General features: G+C 55.3%; 1 protein-coding gene across 1 annotated transcript in view; it reads left to right on the forward strand.

The window, feature by feature from the left end:
* FAAH (fatty acid amide hydrolase) overlaps window positions 1-16616 on the forward strand; it is an 18703-nt gene extending 2087 nt beyond the window's left edge. Inside the window, exons 2-15 of the mRNA XM_081818369.1 lie at window positions 3534-3647; window positions 5530-5664; window positions 5902-6035; window positions 6112-6318; window positions 6538-6578; window positions 6820-6944; window positions 7844-7969; window positions 8500-8597; window positions 10204-10303; window positions 10606-10646; window positions 11438-11477; window positions 11999-12107; window positions 12643-12788; window positions 13161-16616. Coding sequence (XP_081674495.1) covers window positions 3534-3647; window positions 5530-5664; window positions 5902-6035; window positions 6112-6318; window positions 6538-6578; window positions 6820-6944; window positions 7844-7969; window positions 8500-8597; window positions 10204-10303; window positions 10606-10646; window positions 11438-11477; window positions 11999-12107; window positions 12643-12788; window positions 13161-13289 — 1545 coding nt within the window. The 3' untranslated portion in view covers window positions 13290-16616. The remainder of the gene's footprint in view (window positions 1-3533; window positions 3648-5529; window positions 5665-5901; window positions 6036-6111; window positions 6319-6537; window positions 6579-6819; window positions 6945-7843; window positions 7970-8499; window positions 8598-10203; window positions 10304-10605; window positions 10647-11437; window positions 11478-11998; window positions 12108-12642; window positions 12789-13160) is intronic.
* Window positions 16617-23036: the final 6420 nt, after the last annotated feature.

Here is a 23036-nt window from a genome sequence, read left to right on the forward strand (position 1 = left end):
AAATGCCTTTCTGCTTGGCTCTGGAGTGGCGGGATGATGGGGATGTGGGTTTTGAGGCTGTCTCGGCAGCCTTTCTTCTGGGGCTTTTTTGGCCCAGCCCCAAATAGCAAGGGGCAGTGAGGTAAGCAGGGCTCTGGGCAGGCCCTGGAGGAATCAAGCAGCTGGTGGTACAGCCCCAGCGTGATAGACTGCTGATGAAGCTAGCCGGGAGCCCAGATACCTCCAGCATTCCCAGGCATCGCTGGGGATCCTAAGCATCTCTTGAATCATCACAAAATCGTTCACCTCTCTCGACTCTTGAGCAACTCTGGAGTAAGGCCTGTTTCTGGTAACTCTCTGTTGACTGTGTGAGGCTTAATCTGTAACAACTCTTTGCCCACTTCTTTCCCCCCACCCTGCCCCCGAATGAATTTTAATATCCTTTCTAGACTGAAGAGAGGACTAGCATTCCTAGAATATGATGGCTGTGAGAGACATACCAGAGCACCTCTCACACCTCTGTGCCTTTGCCCACATCTCTTACAACCCGTTTTGTCAGAATCCCACTGGTCTTCACAAATGCCGCTTCCTTCTGTTGGGTCTGACCCATGGTTCCACCTCCTGGCCTTCTCCAAGCCTGCCTTTAAAGCAAAATGATTCAGTAGACCAATCAGTTGTTGAGACCAGGATCCGTGGCCTACGTGACCCAATGGAAAAGATATCTTGAAATAGAACAAACATGATAAAAACCATGAGGAGAAAAGAAAAAAAACCATGGAGGACCATGGAGGATCCCGGAAATTAGGACAGTAAGGTCCTCAAGGAGAAAAACAGCTGGTGGGGAGCAGTGGTTTGGCGATAGCTCTGGAGTCCCTCCCTTGAAAAAGAATGCCACGGGGTGGCCCTGAGCTTTGTTAGAACTTGTGTGTACACATCTCTGCATTCTCCATTCAAATGTCATCGCCCCCGCATTTGAGGACTGGCCTCAGAGGCACAGGCTTTCTTGGGTGTCTTGTGAAAGAGGAAATGTCTCAGCTGCCTGATAACTAGTTGAAGACTTAAAAATAACTGTTAGCAACGGTGTCATCAGCCATCCGCACCCAAGAACAAAGGACAGAGTTAAAATCTGTGCTGAGAATGGAGGGAGCTTGCTGACAGTGTCGAGCAGAAGCGCACAGGGACTCCGTGGTGACTTGTCGCAAGGTGGGAAATGGTGGTGACCAGACTGTTGGTGGTAATCACCCTCGTGCAGGGGGCTCTTCGCTGATTTTTACTTTCTTCCCCATACTGTTAGGCATCCTTTTCTACAGTGGGCACATTTATATAATCAGAAAAAAAAAAAAGCCATTTTGCTATTTTCATTGTGAAGTGAGAACGGCAAGGTGTAGTAAGTAATGTGTCTATGGTATGATTCCTTTGTGCAAAGCCAGAATATATAAAAATAATTACATACACGGTGGGTTTTTCACAAACATTTTTTTTCCCCTGTAAGGTTTCATTAGAAACCTTATGGTTTCCTTTTCAGAAGAGGGACTGGGCAGGGTGGTCCTTGGGTTGGGTGGGTTAAATGTTCATTTTTCATTTTGTGTCTCTTTTTAAAAAATATATCACCAGGGATTATCTTGTATGTGTGGAGAGATCATGATTCATTTTTTTTTTCTTCTTTTTGGCTCCCTGTATTATATATATATAAAATACATCTATATATATATATATCTGTATTATATCTATATATCTGTAGATACATATTATCCCAAGTAAGTAATATATCTGTTTAACAAATGAAGGGCAGGGGGTAGAGTGTTCTTTCTGTTAAGGCCGGGGTACCAAGGTTGTGTGGTGGGCGTGTGTGGAGGGCGTGAGTAGGTGGTGTCTCAGGGAGGGGTGCAGAGGAGTCTGACAGCTGCCTGGAAGCACCTCCTGGCACACCTCTGGGGCTTGTGGTGTGACAGGGACCTTCAGGTGAGAGGCAAGTCCTGACTGGCTTTGCACTGTTTGGCCTGGCAGGAAGGGCGGGTGGGCGGCACCTGCCTTGGGCCTGGCAGCCACTTAGGTGGCCCCTGTGTGAGCCAGGAGAGAAAGCTGGGCAGCGGTGAGGGTCTTGGTAGAGGGGTTGGAGAAGTGGCTGTTTTCCAGAGCTACTTAGTGAGCACAGTGACTGACTGGGTTTGGCTGCGGGTGGGAGGGAGAAGGAGGGGTCTGGGATGACTCCTTTTTTCTCACTTTCCTCCCTGGATAGACTGACAGCCCTTCCCTGGGCAAGGGTACAGGGAGCAGGAACCAGTGGAAAGTGGGGGTGCAGTGAGCTCAGGGGGAAGGACACAGGGGTGGGTGGCAATGGGAATAGCCTGTGAGCACCAGAGCTCGATTGGGTCAGGAGGCTTGGGGGGCAGGTGGAGAGCCTGGACTGGAGGCCACGAGAGAAGGATTCACTTCTTCCAGGCTCAAAGAGGGAACAAGAGGAACCTGTCTTTTCCCACATCTGGCTCCTTCTCATCTTTCAGATCACAGCCGAAAGAAATGTCACCTCCCAGCGAGGCCTGACCATCCCATCCGAGTCAATCCTCTGTTATTTCCATCACAGCAGTGTGTACTTGCCTTCTTGCACTTTCCTGAGCTGTCCATCATTTGTTAACTTGTTTCTTTCCTTGAGTGCAGGCTCTCTGAAAGCAGGGATTTGTCTGTCTTGGTTACCTCTAAATTCATAGGCCTTAACGTAGTCCTTGGCACATAGTAGGTGCTCAGAACATATTTGTCGACTGACTGAATAAATGGATGACAGAAGTAGCAGAGAAGCTGGAGAAAACCAGAGGAAGTTGAAGAGAGCCAGTGTGTGGTCTCAGTACCTTTGAATCTCTCAGTGAGACATGGAGCAAAGAACAGAATCAAGTATCTCTTGGATTTGGCAAGAGGAGGGCCCTGGTGACCTTGGCGAGAGCAGGGGAGAGTGGGGCTGCGAAATGGTGGCTGTGATTCAGAGATCCTCCTCCTGCCAACCACCTCCCAACCACCCAGGACAGTGTCTTCTTTTATTTTTTTGCCTCCCCTGCCAGGGGTGGAGTGGTTAGGTGCAGGTGGATAGCCAGCGGACAGCTTATGCTGAGTGGGCAGAGAACTATAGTTTACCTGTATGGTCCTAGGTGATGCACTTAGCCTCTCGATGCTTTAGTTTCTTTATCTGTGCAATGGGAATGGTAACAAGATTTAATGCACATACAGAGTGTACCAGCGTGGTGCCTACAGGCAGCTCTTAGTAGTTGTGGTTTGTAATGGTTTCATAATCAGCCTGGGCATGGCCTTTTCCGGGGCACCTCCTCTGATAACCTTCTGGAAGAGATACATCTGCACTGTCCATAGGTGACAAGGACCTGCCTAGGCTGGGCCACATTTCTGGTGTCAGAGCTGCAGGTGGGCATGTCTGTCATGGATTGGCATGTGACAGTGAGCATCTGCTTTGGCAGGTGTGGGGACCTAGGGGCCCCGGCCACAGGTGTCTGCTGTAGGCACCTGGGGCCTGTGGGGAGAGGGGGTACTCACCTGAGGTGTCTTTCCAGAACCCTGACCTGGACTCAGAGGCACTGCTGGCCCTGCCCCTGACTCAGCTGGTGCAGAAGTTACACAGTGGGGAGCTGTCCCCTGAGGCGGCACTCTTCACCTACACCGGAAAGGTAAGGCCCTTGTTGCCAGGGATCCTCCCTCTCTCTGCACAGGCTGTGGGGAAAACCTGGCCTGGAGTTTGTCTCTCTAAGGGTGGGGGGGGGCGGGGACCACAGTGCCAGGGGCTGCCAGGAGCTGCATGAGAGAAAGAGAGAGAGAGAGAGAGAGGAGCTGCCTCTGTGTGTGTGTTTGTGTGGGGGCGACACTGAGCATGTTGTCTTAGCTAGAAGCCTGGCTTGCAGCCCAGACTTCCCTCTCCCTCCCGCCTCCACCCCGTCGGTCACCAAGTGTGGTCTGTTCTCTTTCTATAGCTCTCTCCAGTCCAACCCCTTGTCCCCATCCCCCCAGCAGCCACCCTGGTCCTCCACCACCGTCTCCCTCCACCATGGAGCGCCAGCCTCCTGCCGGATGCCCTCTCAGGTCTCCAATTCTTCAGACTCTGCTCTTCTGCTCCCCTTCAGTCTCCAGCATCCTGTCTGGCCAAGGCCTTCAGAGGGTGGTTCCCTGGCACCCAGAGCCTGCCACGCCGAGCCCTGCCTTGTGCAGGATTCCCTTTTCCTGGAAGGTTCTTCTCCCTCTTCTTTGCCCCACTTGGGGTAACAGCCACCACCCACTGAACCTTCTGGGCTCAGAGAAGGAGGCCCTCTTCCAGGGAGTTAAGGTTCCCTCTTCAGCGCTCACTTTTTAACACATTTCTCTTGGCCTTGTTGCGCTCGCCTTGTCCTCTTTCCCCTGTCAACGCGGGGCCCCTTGTGGACAGAGCTTGTCTCATTTGTCTTCATACTTAGTGCTGGACACTGTGTCTTTCATGTAGTAAGTGTTCCAGGCATCTGTTTGAAATGAAATGAAGGAAAGAGTTGTGCTTTATGAGTTGCCTTGCTTGTGGTTTCTTGAAACAGAGTGTGATGGGCGTGGGTGACAGCGGGGGTGAGCTCAGCCAGCTGAGCAAGGGGGAGGGAGAGGGAGCCTGACTACGCAGGGAAGACCCCAAGCTCCTGCACTGGATGCCCCAGGGGACACTGGCAGGCTCAGCAGACTGTGCTTTGTCTCCTCATTCGGGTGTCCCTGAAAAGTGGCTGCCCTTCCTAATCACCCACAGATTTCATGTGCCGAGGTGTGGCAGCGGGGCCCACGCCCATTTTCCTCAGATGTCTCACAGGGACAGGAGTATTTGCTGAAAGCCATACATTGTTCTGCCCTGGCCTGCCCTCCCATAGGGCACTGCTGAGTGTGGTTGGAGGGCTATGGAGAGGCCCCAGGGCAGGTGGTCCCCATTAGTGCATCATTTCCTTTTAGGCAAGCTCCCACCCCTTTAAATGATTGGTGTCAGTCAGTCACTCCTCCATGTGACTTGCTTATCAGATTCAAGAGTTTCTGGGGGGAGGGGAGGCTTGGCTGGTGCCGTGTGGGCCAGGCCTGGGGCAGGAAAAAACCTGCTGGCCTCTGGGAGGCTGGAACCTGGGTCTAGCCCTGCTCTGTGCTGACTCCCAGCATGACCTGAGATGGGGATCTGCCCCTGTCTGCTTCACTGACAGAGATGTGGCTTAGAGGCCAAAGGTCATCTTCCTCCCAGCTCATCCCCTCTGGGGAGCATCCGAGGCCAGTGTCTTGCTCCTTTGGGTACCTTGGTTGTGCCCTGGCCCTGGAAGTACTCTCTCCATCTTGGGGTTGAGGCCAGAGACTGCCAGGGTGAGGCTGGGGCTGGATGTCCTTAGTGAGGTGAGTTGCTGGGCCCTAGATTATTCTCTGTGCTCCTGGCTCTGGGCCATGTGGCTGGTTAACCTTTCCCTGGGTATCCTTTAAAAGGCCAATTTTATATAATGTATATTCGACCACAATTAAAAACAAAAGGCCAATCTCACTCTGCTTTGTGTCCATTTCTCCCTCCTCCAGGCCTGGGAAGTAAACAAAGGGACCAACTGTGTGACCACCTACCTGGCAGACTGTGAGACTCAGCTGTCCCAGGCCCCACGGCGGGGCCTGCTCTATGGCGTCCCTGTGAGCCTCAAGGAGTGCTTCAGCTACAAGGTGCGCCCTGCCACCTCTCGGACTCCAACCCTGCGCCCCTGTCCCTGCCAGCCGGCTCTGCCTCCTGGGTTACCCCGGGCCCTAGGAGGAAGTATCGGGTCCCGAGGCCTTGAGAGGGGCCCTAGGTGTGTGCCCCGCCTTGGCCTGTGAGACAGCGGGAGGAGGGGACCCTCTGCTGCTGAAGGGCCCCCCTGAGCCGTCAGCCACACCCCTCTTGGTGCCTGTCCCTCCCTCTAGGGCCAGGACTCCACGCTGGGCTTGAGCGTGAACGAGAGCGCGCCCGCAGACTGTGACAGCGTGGTCGTGCGGGTGCTGAAGCTGCAGGGCGCTGTGCCCTTCGTGCACACCAACATCCCTCAGTCCATGTTCAGGTGGGCTTGGGGGCGGGGCGGGGCAGGGGCGCTGGCCCCAGTGTGACCCAGGCTGACCCGTTCCTGCTTTCCCCAGCTATGACTGCAGTAACCCCCTCTTTGGCCAGACCTTGAATCCGTGGAAGTCCTCCAAAACCCCAGGGGGCTCCTCTGGGGGTGAAGGAGCCCTCATTGGGGCTGGAGGCTCCCCCCTGGGCTTAGGCACTGACATTGGAGGCAGCATCCGCTTTCCCTCGGCCTTCTGTGGCATCTGTGGCCTCAAGCCCACATCAAACCGCATCAGGTATGGTGTGGGGGGTGGGTGGGAGGAGCTTTCCAACCTCTCTAGGCCCCGGGGAGGGATTCCCTCACTGGGGTTTTGCTGGGGGCGGGGAGCGTCCCAGCACCACTGGCTTTGGTTCCTAGTTTCCAAAGTGGTGAGAGTTCTAAGCTGCTGTATGGGTTTGGGGTTGGGCAGAGGGTGACCATTTCCTGTTTCCAACATCTTGTGTTTCTTATCCAGCAAGAGTGGCCTGAAGGGCTGTGTCTATGGACAGGTAGCAGGTGAGGTCTGGGGTTCCCTCAGTGCCCTGGAGGGGGGGGGGTCTGCCTGATCCACCTCTATCCCTGCCTCTCCCTCTCGGCGGGGGGGCAGTGTTTGACTCTCAGGCTGGTCTAGATCTGAGTTCCTACCTCCTTGTCTCTGCTCACACTCCTGGGCCATGGCCCAGCCCTCGCTTGGACCCGGCCCCAGAGCCCATTAGAGCAGGGTGATCTCTCTTCCTTCCCCTCCCTGCCCCCACAGTGCAGCTCTCAGTTGGCCCCATGGCCCGGGACGTGGAAAGCCTAGCACTGTGCCTGCGAGCACTGCTGTGTGAGGACATGTTCCGCTTGGACCCCACCGTGCCCCCGCTGCCCTTCAGGGAGGAGGTGAGCAGGGCTAGGGATGGGCGTGGGGTTGAGTTTGGTTATTGCTGGTGCTCCTGAGCCCAGAGAGCAGCCCCAGGCAGCATGCTCAGGCCTTGGAGGCTCTGTCTCTTGAAAAACACCCCCAGGGGTCTGAAGCCAGGCTCAGCTGCTGCTCCACAGACAGCCACCAGATGGAGCCCTTGCCCGCCTGTGGCGACTTGGGGCCTTTCAGGCTGGCCTGGGAAGCCTCTGGGGAGAAAAGTTCCCACCTTCTGGTCTCAGCCTTTTCTGCCGGCTCTGAGAGACAGGACTCCCTTCTCAGCCCGAGAACCACTTGAGGGAGAACTAGGGTGTTTCTTGGCAGGCAGGAGATCTAGGCTGGATGGTATGAGCTCCCCCTCCTTGGCAGAGGATATTCTAACAACCCAGTGGTTTCAGAAGCCCTTCCTGAGAGGGAGGAGAGGACGAGATGAGGTCCCTGTGATGCGGTCTGGAACGAATTATCATGGGAGCCAGGACTTGCAGTCTTGAAACAGGCAGTGGAGGGCCTCAACTCAGGGGACAGGTTACCTGGGTTCTGGACCTAGTGTTGTCAGTCTGCACGGGGTGGACTGGGACGAGTCCCAGCCCCACTCCAGGCCCCTTTGCCTATCTCCCTATCTAGACCTGAAGCCTCAGTTTCATATATGGCCAGTGGGAATCCTCATCTGTTCCAGCCCCTTCTGCAGAGTGATTATGAAGGGGTTTTGTGAAAGGGTCAGATGCAGAAAGGGCCGGCCTCTCAGGCACTTAGTTTTCAGGGATCCAGGCTGCAACCTCTCAGCTGTGTCTGGGGCTGAGTAGCTTCTCTGATTTCTGGGAGCCCAACTTTGGGCCGCTCTCTCTTCACCTGATTCTGACTCCAGGGTTTTGCCCCCCAGGTCTACACAAGCTCTCGGCCTCTGCGTGTGGGGTATTATGAGACTGACAAGTATACCATGCCCACCCCGGCCATGAAGCGGGCCGTGCTGGAGACGAAGCAGAGCCTTGAGGCTGCTGGCCACACGGTATGGCCGTGGGGACCCCGAAGCCCTGGTATGGCCCCTCCTTCAGGGAAACCTTCCTGGTACCTGTGGCTGCCACCGGTCCCCAGTGTCCTTTCACCCTGATTGCTTTGTGGTTGGGACGGGAGCGATGTCGCTGTGGGACCCGTGGATAGAGGGCTGATCATGAGTGTTAGGTTTCGCGCTGGATGGTGAACTCAGCCCTGTGCTGGGGATGAGTGAGCGCTGCCCTGGGAGGCTCCCGTCAACCACAGACAATGGTGCACGGCTGTCCAGAGGTTCCCACCATCCTGGTGGGCCAATGGGTTTTAGTCTGCTCATCTGAGACAAGTTTATGTGTGGCTTGACTTCTCTCACGATGTGCATTTTAAGGGAATGTTCATGGGTCAGTTAGGTGGCCTCTGTGGCTCCATTGAGGGCTGCCATGGTGGCAGGGTTGGTCCGGTCCCTCCTCAGGGCTGCCTGGGCAGCATGGGGATTGTGGGAGCCAAGGGTTTCTAGGTGTGGGGACCTTACACCCCTCACTCTCGCAGCTGGTTCCCTTCCTGCCAAGCAACATACCCCGTGCTCTGGAGACCCTGTCAACCGGTGGGCTGTTCAGTGATGGAGGCCACAGCTTCCTGCAGAACTTGTGAGTGATGTTGGACTTTGGGGTCTGGGGTGGGGTCCAGGACATGGGTAGACCCAGGGAGAGCAGCTGGGTCCTGTTACTCCCAGGATGGGCCGCTCTGGGAGAAGTTGGGGGAACAGGCCTCAGTTGAACACAAAGAAGGTCAGAGCATTCTGGGCAGGGACCTCACCACCCCTCTAGCTGTGCAGATGGAGCCTGGAGATCCCTGGCACTTTAGAAAGGTACCAGCTCGAGGGGAGGCTGGATTGAGCAGAGCTCAATCGATGAAAACTCATTGGGAGGTAGGGGGTGGGCAGGGGAGTTGCTTGTCTATTTGGGAAAGATTGAGAGACAAGGGCAGGGTGAAGCAGGACAGGAGAGGTCTAGACATCATGCTGTGACTCCAGGCTCTTCTGACTTGAGCCGGGCCCACCTTTTGAGTAGTTTTCTCCTCTGTAGAGTGGGTGGGTTGGATCAGACCTACTTTAAGGGACTTTGCAGTTTATTTTTTTATAGCTCTTTTTAAAAAGATTTTATTTATTTATTTGACAGAGAGAGAGAGATCATAACCCGGGGGAGAGGCAGAGGGAGAGGGAGAAGCAGGCTCCCCACTGAGCTCCCCACAGGCGCCCCAGAGCTCATGTTTAGAGAAGCTGGTTCCACTTAGAAGCTTTCAGTCCTTAAGGGTTGACAGGGGTGCAAGACCTCTGAAGGTACCCCCTGCTGATGTGCCTGGGCTGACTGGACCTCCTCTTATAGCTGACTTTGGTCCAGGCTTCAGCAGGAGGGGCTGCCCCTCACTCTGGCCCTGGGAATGAAGCCCTCGGGTCGGCCTCCTGAGACCCTTCTCGGAGCTCTAGAGCTAGAGACAGCCTCAGAAGTAAGAGTCATGGCGGCTCCACTTGTCTCTCTAGGCTGGCGTCGGCATCAATAGGGGATGCCCTCAGTGTCAGGCCCCCGCCTGGGAAATGTTGCCTTCACTGAGTCCTTATTGCTTTGAGCTGAGTGTACCAGGGAGGGAGACGCGGAGTCCTGCCTTGGGAAGCTCCAGTGGGTATGGAGTGGAGTCCAGGCGTCCCAAACGATCAGCAGAAACAAGTCACATGTCTAAAAGGAGGCAGATAGGGGCGCCTGCGTGGCTCAGTCAGTTAAGTGTCTGCCTTCAGCTCAGGTCAGGATCCCGGGGTCCTGGGATCGAGTCCCATGTCAGGCTCCTTGCTCAGCGGGGAGTCTGCTTCTCCCTCTGCCCTCCCCCCACTCATGTGCACTCTCTCTCTCTCTAATAAATAAAATCTTAAAAAAAAATAAAAACTAAGTAAAAGGAGGCAGATAGGGGTGCCTGGCTAGCTCAGTCCATACAGTATAGGACTCTTGATCTTGGGGTTGTGAATTCGAACCCCACATTGGGTGTAGAGATTACTTAATGAAAAAAAAAGGAAATCTTAAAAAAAAAAATGAAAGGAGGCAGATGAAGGGGTTGGAGAGCAGTGGTTGCCAGAGTCTGGTGAGGAGGGAGTGGAGGGGGTGTCACGGAATAGATGACACTGAGCTGCGGGTGCTGTGGATGGGGGCAAGCCAGGAGGGAGGCCTGGGGAGGGAGTGCTGGATTGGACCCTTTGTCTCCCAGCAAAGGTGATTTCGTGGACCCCTGCTTGGGAGACCTGATCTCTATTCTGAAGATGCCAAGGTGGTTGAAAGGACTGCTGGCTTTCGTGCTGAAGCCTCTGGTGAGGGCACAAGGAGCGGAGGGCTGCAGTGGGCTGGGATGGAGCCTCTGGGGCTCTTCCCCTCGCCTTAGCCTCTCTTGGTTTGGGCACGCATGGCCTCCTCTTCTCTCCAGCCCCTACCCAGACTCCTGTCCTCTCCCCATGCCCTGCAATCTTCAGCCAGCCGCATGCTGAAAGAGGAGCTACCCGGGGGCCTGGGGGAGGGACAGAGGGAAGAGGCACAGGTAGCTTGGCCTGAAGAACACTGTTGTCTGCACTCAGCCCAGAACTGAGTCACTGACGCTGTGTTTGTCCTCTGGCAGCTCCCAAGGGTGGCAGCTTTTCTTAACAGCATGAAGCCCCGGTAAGGACATTTCCTGTGCCTAGACCCTGCCCCCCTCTTCCCTGTCCCCTGACCTGGGGTTAAGTGGTTTCTGACGGGAGGAGCTGAGGGAAGTCACTTCTGAGGCTGGAAGTGGCCCAGCCGGGGTGGCAACCTCCGTGGCTTTCAGATGGGACCTTGAAGTTTGTCTTCTCAGGGTCCAGGTCTGGCTAGAGGGGAGGGGCCTGAAGGAGATCACGGGATGAGACAGGGTGGGGAGGAGAAGACCTGGCGAGGTGAGGGTAGAAAGGACCAGGAAAGGAAGCATTGGGGAGGCCCAAGAGAGAGGGGGTTACTGGGGAACCCGTGAGAGACGCTGCTCTTGGAGGTCTGACGGGAACTGAGCTGCACTGGATCCTGCCGCCCCCTCAGTGGCCCGGGTGGGAAAAGCAGGCCATAAATGGCCTCATTATTAGGCCCTGACATCCTGCGAACTTGCCTCTTCTCTCACTGCCAGGCATTTAGGACCTTTGACAGCTCTGGTCTCTCTGGTATCCTAAGGGTCATTGCGAATTGGGCCTGACCTGGGCCTGGCTCTGCTGTAAAGTCACTAAGTGACACAGTCTAAATCCCTCTGGGGGCGTGATTTTCTCCACAGGACATGAACTTAGGGATTTGAACTTCTTTCCGTGCTACTTCCCTCTTGGAGCTCCCCTAGTTGAGAAGGGGCCATGGAGGAGTGAGATCTGGGAGGTGTTAAGAGTAGGGGTCTGATGTTGCTACTCCCCATGGCTGTGACCTTGATGGGCAGTGACCTCCTTTCCTCTGCCCAGGTCGGCTGGCAAGCTCTGGGAACTGCAGCACGAGATCGAGGTGAGGCCAGAGCCCCTAGACTAGAGTCGGGCGGGGTATGGGGTGGAGCTGGACAGGGCACCTGCCAGTGGGATCTCTTAGCCTTGGGTCCCCTGGGCCCCTGGAGTGGCCTGTCATTCCGCCTTCCATTCCCTGGACTGGTCTGCTTGGGCCCTGCTCTCTGATCCTCACTCGCCTGGGTGCTCACCCTTGGGGGCTGGGTCAGTCTGCGGCTCCTGTCCTGGATGCCTCTCTGCCGCTGCCCGCCCCCCCTCCCCCCCCAGTGCTGTTGGGAACTACGTGGCCTTGCCCTGGCAGGCAAAATGATGTCTGCAGTTCATGTGGGATGTAGAACAATGGAGGTCTCCCGGAAGCAGCTGTGCCTGTGTGCCCCGAGGACCTCCATCCCAGTGTGGCTTAGTCCAGATGCGGGGGCAGGTGCTGGGGCCAGAGCCACTCCAGCCACAGTCCCTGCATTGAAGAGTCCTTCTGACAGGCGCTGGGTCTGAGGGCTTCCCCCTGCTGTGCTGGCATCCTCCCAGGTGTACCGCAACTCCGTGATTGCCCAGTGGAGGGCGCTGGACCTGGACGTGCTGCTCACCCCCATGTTGGGCCCTGCTCTGGACCTGAATGCCCCAGGCAAGGCCACAGGTGAGGTCTGCTGCCCCTGCACACACCTCGGACACTCCCACCTGCTTCTCCTCTTCTGTGAGTTCAGCCCAGTGCCCGCAGGCTGCCGGGAAGTACAAGCCTTGGCGGAGGGCTGCACCCCTTGGGGAGGGCCCCGCCCTTGGGGAGCTCACAGTCTGACTGGCTGGAGAGATGGGAGTCATCTGGGATGTTCTGCGAGGGAACAGGCTCCCTGTCCTCAGCACCACTGAAGTGGGAGGTCTTGAGTTATGGAGCCTACAGTTTGGGGAGGTGGGGTTTAAAGTACTGGTGGGATTTAGAAAAGCCGAGAAAAATAGGAACAACGGTCCAGGTGGGGAAGCTTCCTGGGCAGAGGCACAGGGCAAGCTCCAGCAGGCTCTCCAGCCTGCCGGGAATCTGGATTCCTGGGCTTTGTCACCCACTCAAGTCTGGGCTCTGGGAGAGAGCCTCTCCCTGCCCGTGGGGGCAGGGCGCCATCTCCCAGGGCCGTGCGGAGGGTCGCAGGGTCGCTCTAGCTGCCTGTGGTGCCTTTCAGGGGCCGTCAGCTACACTCTGCTCTACAACTGCCTGGACTTCCCCGCGGGGGTGGTGCCTGTCACCTCGGTGACCGCAGAGGATGAGGCCCGGATGGAGCATTACAGGGGCTACTTTGGGGATATCTGGGACAAGGCGCTATGGAAGGTGAGACCACAGGGCCTGGCCTGGCCCCTGGGCCCCCCCCCCTTGCCCTGGACACCCACCCACACCCAACTCTGGCCGCTGGGAAGGAAGCAGCATAAGCATGAGTAGTCCTTGCCTCCCCTCCCCTCCCCATTGAGTAAGCTCTATACCCAACATGGGGCTCAAACTCACAACCCCAAGATCAAGAGTTACATGGTCTACTGAGTGAGCCAGCCAGGCGCCCCCTTGCCGGCCCTCCTTGATGCGAAACCCCCCAAAAGACTGCAGCCTGGCTCTGCTGTGCTGCCCCTCCTCTCCAGCTGGGGTGCGTCCTGGTCCCTGGTGGGGGCCTGCCTCCACTGCCTTCCACCCTGATGCCTGTGTCCCCTGCAGGCCACGAAAAAGAGCGTGGGGCTGCCCGTGGCCGTGCAGTGCGTGGCTCTGCCATGGCAGGAAGAGTTGTGCCTGCGGTTCATGCGGGAGGTGGAGCGACTGATGAGCCCCGAGAAGCGGCCATCCTGACTGCTGCCTGCCTGCCGCCTGGCTCCGGAGGGCCCCAGACCGTCTCGATCTGCACCCAGCCTCGTGTGGGCGTAGCGGCCGCCCTGGGAGGAAATGTTCGGCCGGGAGCAGAGACCTCCATGTCCCCCTCCCCCGATCCCCTACAAGAAGCACAGACCCCCTGAGTCTGGACCTTGCTCCCCATTCTGGTCCCCTCCCTCTGCCCTGACATACACCCCCCCTCCCATGTGGCAGCCAGTGGGTAAGATATGGGCAGAGGCCCATTAACAGTCAAGAAATGTTTCTAGTCTGTATATTTTCTGGCTGGCATTGTTAGGGCACTGGGGGTTGAGCCCTACTCCGGCCTTGGCAGTCTCCTGGTTCCCAACCCTCACAGGAGCCTTGCAGCCCCAGCACCTCCCCCTCCCCTGCTCCCCCTACTTAGACTAAGACCTTCTTTGCTAGGCATTGCCCTTCTCTTCTTTCTTTGCTCCTTTCCCTCTGCCGAGGATGCCCTTTCTGCTCCTCTGCCATTAAATCCTTTGAGGCCCTCCTCAGATCCCTCTTTCTCGAGAAGGCCTTCCCTCCTTCCTCTGAGCCCTGGAATAGGTGGGCTCTTTCTTTCCAGTCTGTCCTGTGTGGTGGGCATCTGTGGGAGGGTTTGCCTTTCTCAGGACACTGGCTCTCCTTGACTGCAGGGACCCTAATGCTGTATCTTTGTCCTTAGTGGCCCGCACGGGGCTAGGCGCAGGGCAGCCGGGAGTCTGGAGTGCTGGCCATGAGGTGGTGCTGTTGGGGGCGAGGGGGCCCTAGGCCTCGGGAAGGGAGCATGAGACAAGGCGATCTGGTAGAGAGCACTCACAGGGCCGGCCAATGACTGGTTTGTTCTAGGAAGGCTTCCTGAAGGAGGAGGACCTGGGTTGAGTGTGGAAGGTTCCCAGAAGCTGAGATGGGAGTAAGGACATCCCAGGGAGAAGGAGCCATACATCCAGAGACCATGATGAGTTCAGTAGACAGAGGTGTTGAATGGGCAAAGGAGAAGCAGCAGAGATGTAGGTGGAGGCCAAATCAAGGTGGACTTTGGGCGTCAGTTCAGGAATTTGAATCCTGTCTCAGGGCAATGGGGAGCTGTTAAAGGATCACACAGATGCAGCGATGAGAGTAGCCTGGGTAGAACAGAGCCTGGAGAGGGACAAGGAGGCTGCTCCATGATCCTAGTCTGGGGAAAGGGGCCTGGGGCCTGAGCTAGGGCCATGGCCCAGGGGTAGGGAGAGAGGTGGTTTGGGAATTGACAGTTGGGATGGAAGTGAGCAGTCTCTGCTCAGAGTCTCACCTTTGCCCCATCTGCCAACCTCCCTCTTCCACGACTGTGTTGCCTGTGACTAATCTGGGGGCTTCTTGGTCCCCTTAAGCAAAGTTTACTCTCCCCTGGCCCCAGCCCTAGCTCCCCTGTTTATCGTAGAGGACGTTTCTGACCCTCGGGTCGGGCACACCCCCTGGTTCTGCCTGGCTCTCTTCAAATTCTTTTCAGGGCAGGCTGCCTTCCCAAGGCTTCCTTCTCCTTCCTGACTTTCCTACTCCTTCAGAGGGGCATTTCCTTCCGGGTTACATGCCCAGTGGTCCCTGCACTGTCTGACAGTGGTGTCCCCGCCTCAGTGGGACCGGTTTCAGGGTAGACGCGAAGGGCTGATCAGAGGGCCTAACTTAACACAGACACCTAGATCGGCTGGCCAGGTCGTTGAACTTGCCCAGATTCCTTGTAACTACTGTGTCATTTTGCCTCATATCATTCCATAGAATCATCTGTACCCGCCCCACCCCCCAGCTTCTTACTCCTGCCCTGTTTCTCTCTTTGGTTACTGATATCCTTGTGCTTTTTTTTTTTTTTTAATTTTTAAAAGGATTTATTTATTGGGGGGGGCACCTGGGTAGCTCAGTTGGTTAAACGTCTGCCTTTGGCTCAGGTCATGATCCCAGGGTCCTGGGATTGAGCCCAGAGTCTGGCTCCTTGCTCAGCGAGGAGTCTGCTTCTCCCTCTCCCTCTGCCCCTTCCCCCCACTCATGCTTCCCCCCCATAAATAAATAAAATCTTAAAAAGATTGCTTATTTTAGAGAGAGAGTGCACATGCATAAGTGGGGGGGTGAGGCAGAGGGGGAGAGAGAGAATCCTCAAGCAGGCTCCCCACTGAGTAGGGAGCCCAGTGGGGTGGGAAGGAGTGGGGGAGGGCTGGATTCCAGGACCCTGAGATCAAGACCTGAGCCGAAATCAAAAGTCAGACGCTTAACTGACTGAGCCACCCGGGCACCCCAATATCCTTGTGCTCTTAGACACAAGGCTGTAGCGCGGGGGGGGGGGGTGCCTGTCCTTTTCCCTTCCTGCTTCACCGCGTCACCCTTTGAGCCCCAGCATGGCCTTGCCCAGCCCCGTGCTCCCCGGTGCTGGTGCTCTACCAGGCCTGACCCATCCTTGAGAGGCTCCGGGGCTTATGGGGGTGGTTGGACATTAACACAAACACATCTGCTCCCTGGGGGATCAGGGCTTGGGGAAAGGTTAGACGAGGAGGCAGATGCTGCCGAGGGGCGGGGGAGGTAGGCGCTGGGGCCGGTGAGGGACCAGAGAGGGCCCAACCCACATGGACGCCCAGATGGGGATGGCCAGGTAGCTGTTTGATTTTGTCCTGAATCCTTGGAACTGCTGTGTCAATTTGTCTCCTGTCATTCCATAAAACCACCTGCCTCTACTTTTTTCCTTCTCTTGCCCCGGTTCTCTCTTTGGTTACTGATATCCTTGTGCTCTTAGACACAAGGCTGTAGGGGGGGTGCCTGTCCTCTTCCCTTCCCTGCTTCACCGCGTCACCCTTCGAGCCCCAGCGTGGCCTTGCCCAGCCCCGTGCTCCCTGGTGCTGGGGCTCCACCAGGCCTGACTCCCATCCTTGAGAGGCTCCGGGGCTTATAGGGGTGGTGGGACATTAACACAAACACATCTGCTCCCTGGGGGATCAGGGTTTGGGGAAAGGTTAGACGAGGAGGCAAACGCTGCCGAGGGGCGGGGGAGGTGGGCGCTGTGGCCGGTGAGGGACCACTGTGCTCCATCTCCATCACTACCTAGCACTCGAGTCCTGCTCCTCCCGTCCTCTGGACAGTGCGGTGACCTAACTGGGCTTCCCTGCCTCCATCCGCACCTGTTCCCCGGTCCACTTTCCATGCAGTTGCCAGAGGGAGGCTTTGAAAGTGTAAATCAGATCGAGTCACGTGTTTCAAGGCCTAATGGCTTCCCATCCCACCCAGAATAAAATCCAGTCCCCTCCTTGTGTCTTACGAGGCTCTGTGGGACATGGCCCTTGCTTACCTCTCCAGCCTCTAGCGTGTCTCTTCCTCTCATTCATTGTGTTCCAGCCACACGAGCACCTTTCCGTTTCTGGATCATCTCCAGCTGGTGGCACCTGCTTCAGAGCTTTTGTGTTATACGGGTCCCCTCTGCTTGGAACACTTCTTTGTGCTTCTGTCCATACTCCAAAGCAGGGGCCGTGTCTTAATAATAGAATCCAACATCTGTTAGCCTGTGGAGTTGATAACCCATTATCCCATTGGAAAAAAATGGGCATTATTACTTCCATTTGCTAGGTGGGGAAACAAGTTTAGAAACGGTTGCTAATTTGGCCAAGGCCAAAGACTTACACAGAGATTTGAAGCCACTAAGCCAAACTTAAGATACTTTGCTCATTTGCACAGTCATCCCAGGCACATGCACTAAACATCCCAGGGTATCAGGTTCTGGGCTCGGTGACCACAAACACTGGAGACAGAAGCAAGGTCCATTCACGGGGCTCCTCTGCTAGGTGTATATCTCCAGGAGGTTCTGTCAGATCATCGTCCACCCTCCCTTCCCCTCCCTGGGGTTGCGATCGTTGGAGTTTAGGACACTGTGAGAATACCTGCTATTTGTCCCTGTTAAGCAGCATCTTCTAGGGTCATCCCAGGGCTTTAGCCTATTGAGAGCCTTTGGGATCCTGGCCATGTTGGCCACTCTTTCTGCTCTGCCTCTCAGCTTGTCCATCCACAGGTATGAGCACTAGACCTCTTTAACTTCATCTAAGTCACCAATAAATATATTGATCGGATCAGGGCCAAGGAAAGACCCTGGGGTGTGTCACTCCAGGCACACACCAGGGCAATCTGATCTGCCATACCCTTAAGAGACACCCACATAATCAAGTCCAGAGCGTACCAGCCCGCCTAGGCTGCCCCCTCCTCATGTTTCCCACCACAGAGTTTGAGAGTGGTAACCCTGGGTGTCTTAGGCCGGGGAGGCCATTTGGGGTCGGGGTGCGTGGGATTTGCTCTTATGTGTCCAGTACCCACCAAGGTGCCTGGTACTCAGTAGGTACCCAGTGAAGGCTTGTTTTGTTTTTGTTTTTTTTGAGAGAGAGTAAGTGGGGGAACGGGGGGCAGAGGGAGAGGGAGAGAGATAATCCCAGGCAGGCTTCACACCCAGTGCAGAGCCTGACACGGGGTTTAATCTCACAATCCTGAGATCACGACCCTGAGATCACGACCTGAGCTGAAATCAAGAATTAGATGCTTAGCCAACCGAGCCACCCAGGCACCCCCTCTTTTTTTTTTTTTATGAGAGAGACTTAAGCATGTTAAATGCTGCTAGGAAGGAGCCAGCAGAAACACGTAGAGGAAAAGGTGGGAATGAAGGGCTCAACCACCTATCATTCCTCCATTTAAAAAGTATTACCAAGCACCTGCTCTGTGCCAGGCATTTTGAAAAGGGCTGACAAGGTCCTTGCTTTTTTTTTTTTTTTAAAGATTTTATTTATTTATTTGACAGAGAGAGACATAGCGAGAGCAGGAACATGAGCAGGGGGAGTGGGAGAGGGAGAAGCAGGCTTCCCGCGGAGCAGGGAGCCCAATGCGGGGCTTGATCCCAGGACCCTGGGATCATGACCTGAGCTGAAGGCAGACACTTAATGACTGAGCCACCCAGGCGCCCCAAGGTCCTTGCTTTTATGGAACTTACTTTCTAGGGAGGGAGGTAAGGAATAAGTAAACAAGATAATTTCAGTTAATGGTAAGTGCGATGAGGAAATAAAATGGGGTGATGTGCTAATGGAGGGGTGCCACTTGAGAAAGGATGATGTAGCAAGATTTAGGGTGCTGTAAGGGGTAAGGATGCTAGATTTCCTGCGGGAGCTGAGCCATCGGGGAGAGCCAGGGTTTAGCGAGGGAGGCCTTGGTATGGGGGAAGGAAATGGTCTGAAAAGAGGAGGAAGGACCTGGGGAGTTTGCCAAGGAGAGGGGCTAGTTCCAGAGACCTGTTGGTGAGGACACAGAGTATTAGAGGGTGGATGACCTTGGGGTTACCCTTTGGGTCATGACCAACAGGTCAATTGCCAACTCCACATCTGGCCCTGGGTGACTCTCAGGTGCTCAGACTCAACATTACCAACCACAAACATCTCCTTTCCACCAATTCTGCTTCCAACGTCCCAGTCTCAAGGGTGGAACCACCACTCCTGGTCCCAATGACTGGCAGCCTCAGTTGTGATGGGTCGCTCCTCTCTTCCCTCTGAGACAGGACTGGGCCAGAAGATCCAGCAAGAGCCAGAGGGCTCCCAAACCAGTCCTTCCTGCTCCGCTGCCCCATATCTTCCCCTTGTTTCTGCTCCTTCTCCAGGAAGCCACTTGCGGCCCCTCACCCCCCTAGGCTCATACTCCTCTCCACTGCTCCCCTGGCCTATAGGGGGCTCCTGGAACAATGAGAAGATGGGACGTGAGTCTGGAAGGGAGAACCAATCGACTGGGGAGGCTGGAATCCCAGGATCCCGAGTGTGGCCTTGCGTTACAGTCGGGAATGAGAGCCCAGCGAGGGTAACAGAAGCAGGGGTGAGGGCTCTGCCTGCCTGCCTCGGTCCTCACTTCTTGGCATCATCTCCCCTGGGGCTGATGCCTGCTCCCCCCAGGGTCCCTGCTTTCTTCTCTGCCTGGGCCCCAGACGCCCTCCAGAGTGAGCCTGTTCGGTCCACCTCTATATAGCCTGTGAACTGTGTTCAGGGGGTGGGCAATTATCCTGGAAGAAACAGGAACCCCCAGGGACAACTCCATTAGGAACTGCCACGGGTCAGACCAGGGTTCTGGTGGGGTGTTTGAGGGGCAGGTTGGGGGAGAAGTTGTGTGAGGAGGTCCGATCAGAGCCTGGTCCCCTGCCCACCTGCAGGCTTGGGCTCCTCTTCAGGCTGGTCTCTGCCCAAGCCTCTTGTTCTGCATTGCCCGAGGCACGAGGGCTTTTGTCCCCAGGAAGTCCAGGTAGGGCCAAGAACTAGGTGGGAGGAGTTTGGCTTCTGCCCCGTGCAGGGTCAGGCTGGCCTCTGCCCCTTGATGCGCAGGCTGTGGGAGGGCGCTCGAGCATGTAGCTGGCTGGCCAGCAGACAGGGCCCTCGAGGAAACAGTTGCTCTATCCACACAGGTTCTGTGATGCTTGGGGTAGCTTGGCTGCTGGTACTCCTGCTGGCCCTGCTGGGGGCTGCCCTGCTCTTCTGGCAGCATGCTCCAGCACGGAACAAGATCCCCAGGGCACAGAAGCGTAGGGGGGTGGCACTGCAGCAGATGGAGGCCCTGGCCCAGCGTTTCTGGCAGCAGGGGAGCGGACGCCTCTCCCAAAGGCCCCCCAGCCCTCCATCCCAATAGGCGGGTCCCACCTCGGGACCATTGCCCCATCCCCTTCAGAAGACAAGGAGCCTGGGGCGGGGGGCACCCCCCTACCCCCAGCTCTCCCCATGCTGGCTTTTTGTATTGCTATCAGTTCCTCCTCCACCCATGTACTTCCAACCCATTGAGATTGGGGGCCATGGGTTTTCTTTGTTCTCCCAGTGCCCGCCCAGGACTCAGTAACGTGGCAGGTGTTCACTTGAGCTTTTTGTTGAAATAAGATAAACTGGGGGGCGCCCGGGTGGCTCAGTCGTTAAGCGGCTGCCTTCGGCTCAGGTCATGATCCCAGGGTCCTGGGATCGAGCCCCGCATCGGGCTGCCTGCTCAGCGGGATGCCTGCTTCTCCCTCTCCCACTCCCCCTGCTTGTGTTCCCTCTCTTGCTGTGTCTCTCTCTGTCAAATAAGTAAATAAAATCTTAAAAAAAAAAAAAAAGAAAAGAAAAGAAATAAGATAAACTGATGGAAGCAATTGGAGGCAGGAGGTCCTCTTTCAGGTCTCTTTTAGCCCCTGAGTACCCCCACACCCCACTGACACAGGAACCCTGGTCTACACGTTCTCCTTCCCATCCCCCTGCCCCCGGGTTCTGCAAATGTTTGAGAGCACCTGATACGTGCAAAGCACAGGGTGGTCACTGGAGATGGGGTCCTCCCAGGAAGCTCTGTGTCTTAAAAGGGACTTTTGACAGCTTAGGTGGGGACACTTCAAGGCACTGGGTCAATCATCGTGGCTGGGCTGGGACTTGAAGGTGAAGGGACTGAGCTGGGGGTGTCGCAGCAGACCTTGCCTAGAGCAGCAGAGAGCAGGGTGGGAAGGAGAGGCAGCCCACCTTCCATTGTGCTTGGGGTCTGCTGTGGGGCCTGGAAGACGTGACAGCCCCTTCCTGGGCTCCCCAACTGCCCTACGAGGGGTGGGCTCATGGTATCTTAGGGTCCCCAACTGTGGTTGATGGTGGCAGACTCCCTGGGCGTTCTGGGAGTGGGGGTTGGGATAATGCCTGAGGTGCTATCCCCATGCTCTGGAGTTCCTGAGTGTCCTCTGCCGTCCCCTGGATGGTGATTGATGGCCCCAAGGGGCAGCTTCTCTGCCCGAGCTGCTGCAGTTCCTGAGAATGTGTATTAATATTAATTGGGGCTAATTAGTTGGATAAATCAATCTGCCCCCAGAGAGCAGCTGCCCCTCCCTGGTTGGTGAGCAGGAAATCTGGGCTAATGGGGTTGCTGTGGTGAATCAGTGTGATGGAGAGGATTCGTGTGCGTGTGTGCGTGCACGCGCACGTGCGTGTGCGCATGCGCGTGCACGGTGGTGTATTTGGGTTCCTTCACTGCACACACCAGAACCTGCTTATGGGTGCCTCCTGCTGGCTTTTTATTTTATTTTTATAATATTATATTTATAATATTATATATATATATTATATATAATATATAAAAATAATATATTTTTATATATTAATTTATATTTATTTTATTTTATTGTGTCCTGGTTGAGCGGTGTGCCCGGCTGTGTGCTGCTTGTGTTTGGTTATGGGCTTGTGGTGTGTGTGCCTGGCTGGGTGTGTATGTGTTGTGTTACAGGTGGGAGTGAGTACATGTAGATATGTGTGGCTGGTTTGGGTCTGAATGTTTGGTTGAGCGTGTGCCTGTGTGGTCAGGCGTCTGACGTGTGAGGACATCCGCTTCTGTGTAGGTCTGGGCATCTGCTTGGTATATGTGTGGGCATCTGGTATGTAGAGCTCTTGGGCTGGGTACCTGGCCAGGGGGTGTGTGTCTGCTTGGCTGGAGGAGTGGAAGGGGTTTGGGGTGAGGTCATCCCTGGTGTCTCCAGCTTCTCCCCAAGGCTACAGACCTCTTGGCGTTCAGTACCTTATTCTCTTCCCAACAAAGCTGCACAGGTCCGTCCTGGGCACCTTCCCCTCTGCCAAGGATACCCTCAGGGCCTCAGGTGTCCAGCTTTATGTCCCAGGGAGGTAGGAGGCTGAGACATAGGTCAAACCCTGGCAGGGTTCAAACAAATCCAATTCAGTTCAGCTTAGCAACATCTTGCAGAGGGCTCCTCTGGTCTTGCCTTTTGCTGGGCCTTGGAGACAGATTCATAATCAAGATGAATCTGACATCTGACTTCAACTTGCATTAAAGATGCTCCCGGTCTGAGTGTAGCATGGTGGGAACAGAGCTATGCAAACTGTGATGGGAGGCAGCTCAGCTGAGTGTGGCGAGGGCCAAATGCCCGCAGAACTCTGGGACCCGGCAGGAAGGGCTTTGGTCCATCTGGAGAGGGTTGGGTGGGGAAGCCTTCATGGAGAGGTGGTGTTGGAGCTGAGCCTTACAGGATGTGTAGGAGTTTTCCAAAAGGAGGAAGGAAGAGGAAAGACAGTACCGGAGAGAGAAGAGCCTGAGATAAGGCAGTGTTTCTGTAGAGCGCATAGAAAATAATACTCAGAGTCCACTGGGGTAAATGGACAGGCTGCTCATGGCTGAAGGCTGCTGACTAGGAAGCTCTGGTCACCTCAGGAGGACATGAGCCCCCCTGACGGCTGAAGGTTTTGATGATATTAAACATGTTTCACAACTGCTTTGGAAATATTAATAATACATCAATTAACTAACAACTTTAAAATATATTTTCTTTGATTTTTAAACCACGATAGGAGGCAGCACCAGTGAGTGCGGAGAAGGCCAGATGGGGCTGTGGAGCCGTGGGACTTGGCAGGAGGGGGATTTGTTCTAAACCAAAGTATATGTTAAAATGACTTGAAAGTGAAATAAGTTGAGGCTCAGTTCTATCAACTTATCCTAATAGTTTCCAAGTGATCTGTTAATTTATAGAAAACTTGTGGGGATCTTTTGATGTGGCTCACATCTTTGGAAGATTTCCCTATCTTTCAAAGCTCTCCCAATAAACTGAGAGTCATTAGGTGACTTGTAGTCTCATTAAATAGAGACTTTCTGTCGACATCATGGATGTCACTCCTTGTATCGAGTCCTTGCTTGGCTTCTGCCAAAACTGTAGCAATTATACTCACAGTCCTCTAGCTGTTCTAATGCTGAGATTCT

The sequence above is a fragment of the Leptonychotes weddellii genome, chromosome 4, assembly GCF_054177405.1.
Source record: "Leptonychotes weddellii isolate Sample4059 chromosome 4, ASM5417740v2, whole genome shotgun sequence".
In the NCBI taxonomy this organism is placed as follows: domain Eukaryota; kingdom Metazoa; phylum Chordata; class Mammalia; order Carnivora; family Phocidae; genus Leptonychotes; species Leptonychotes weddellii.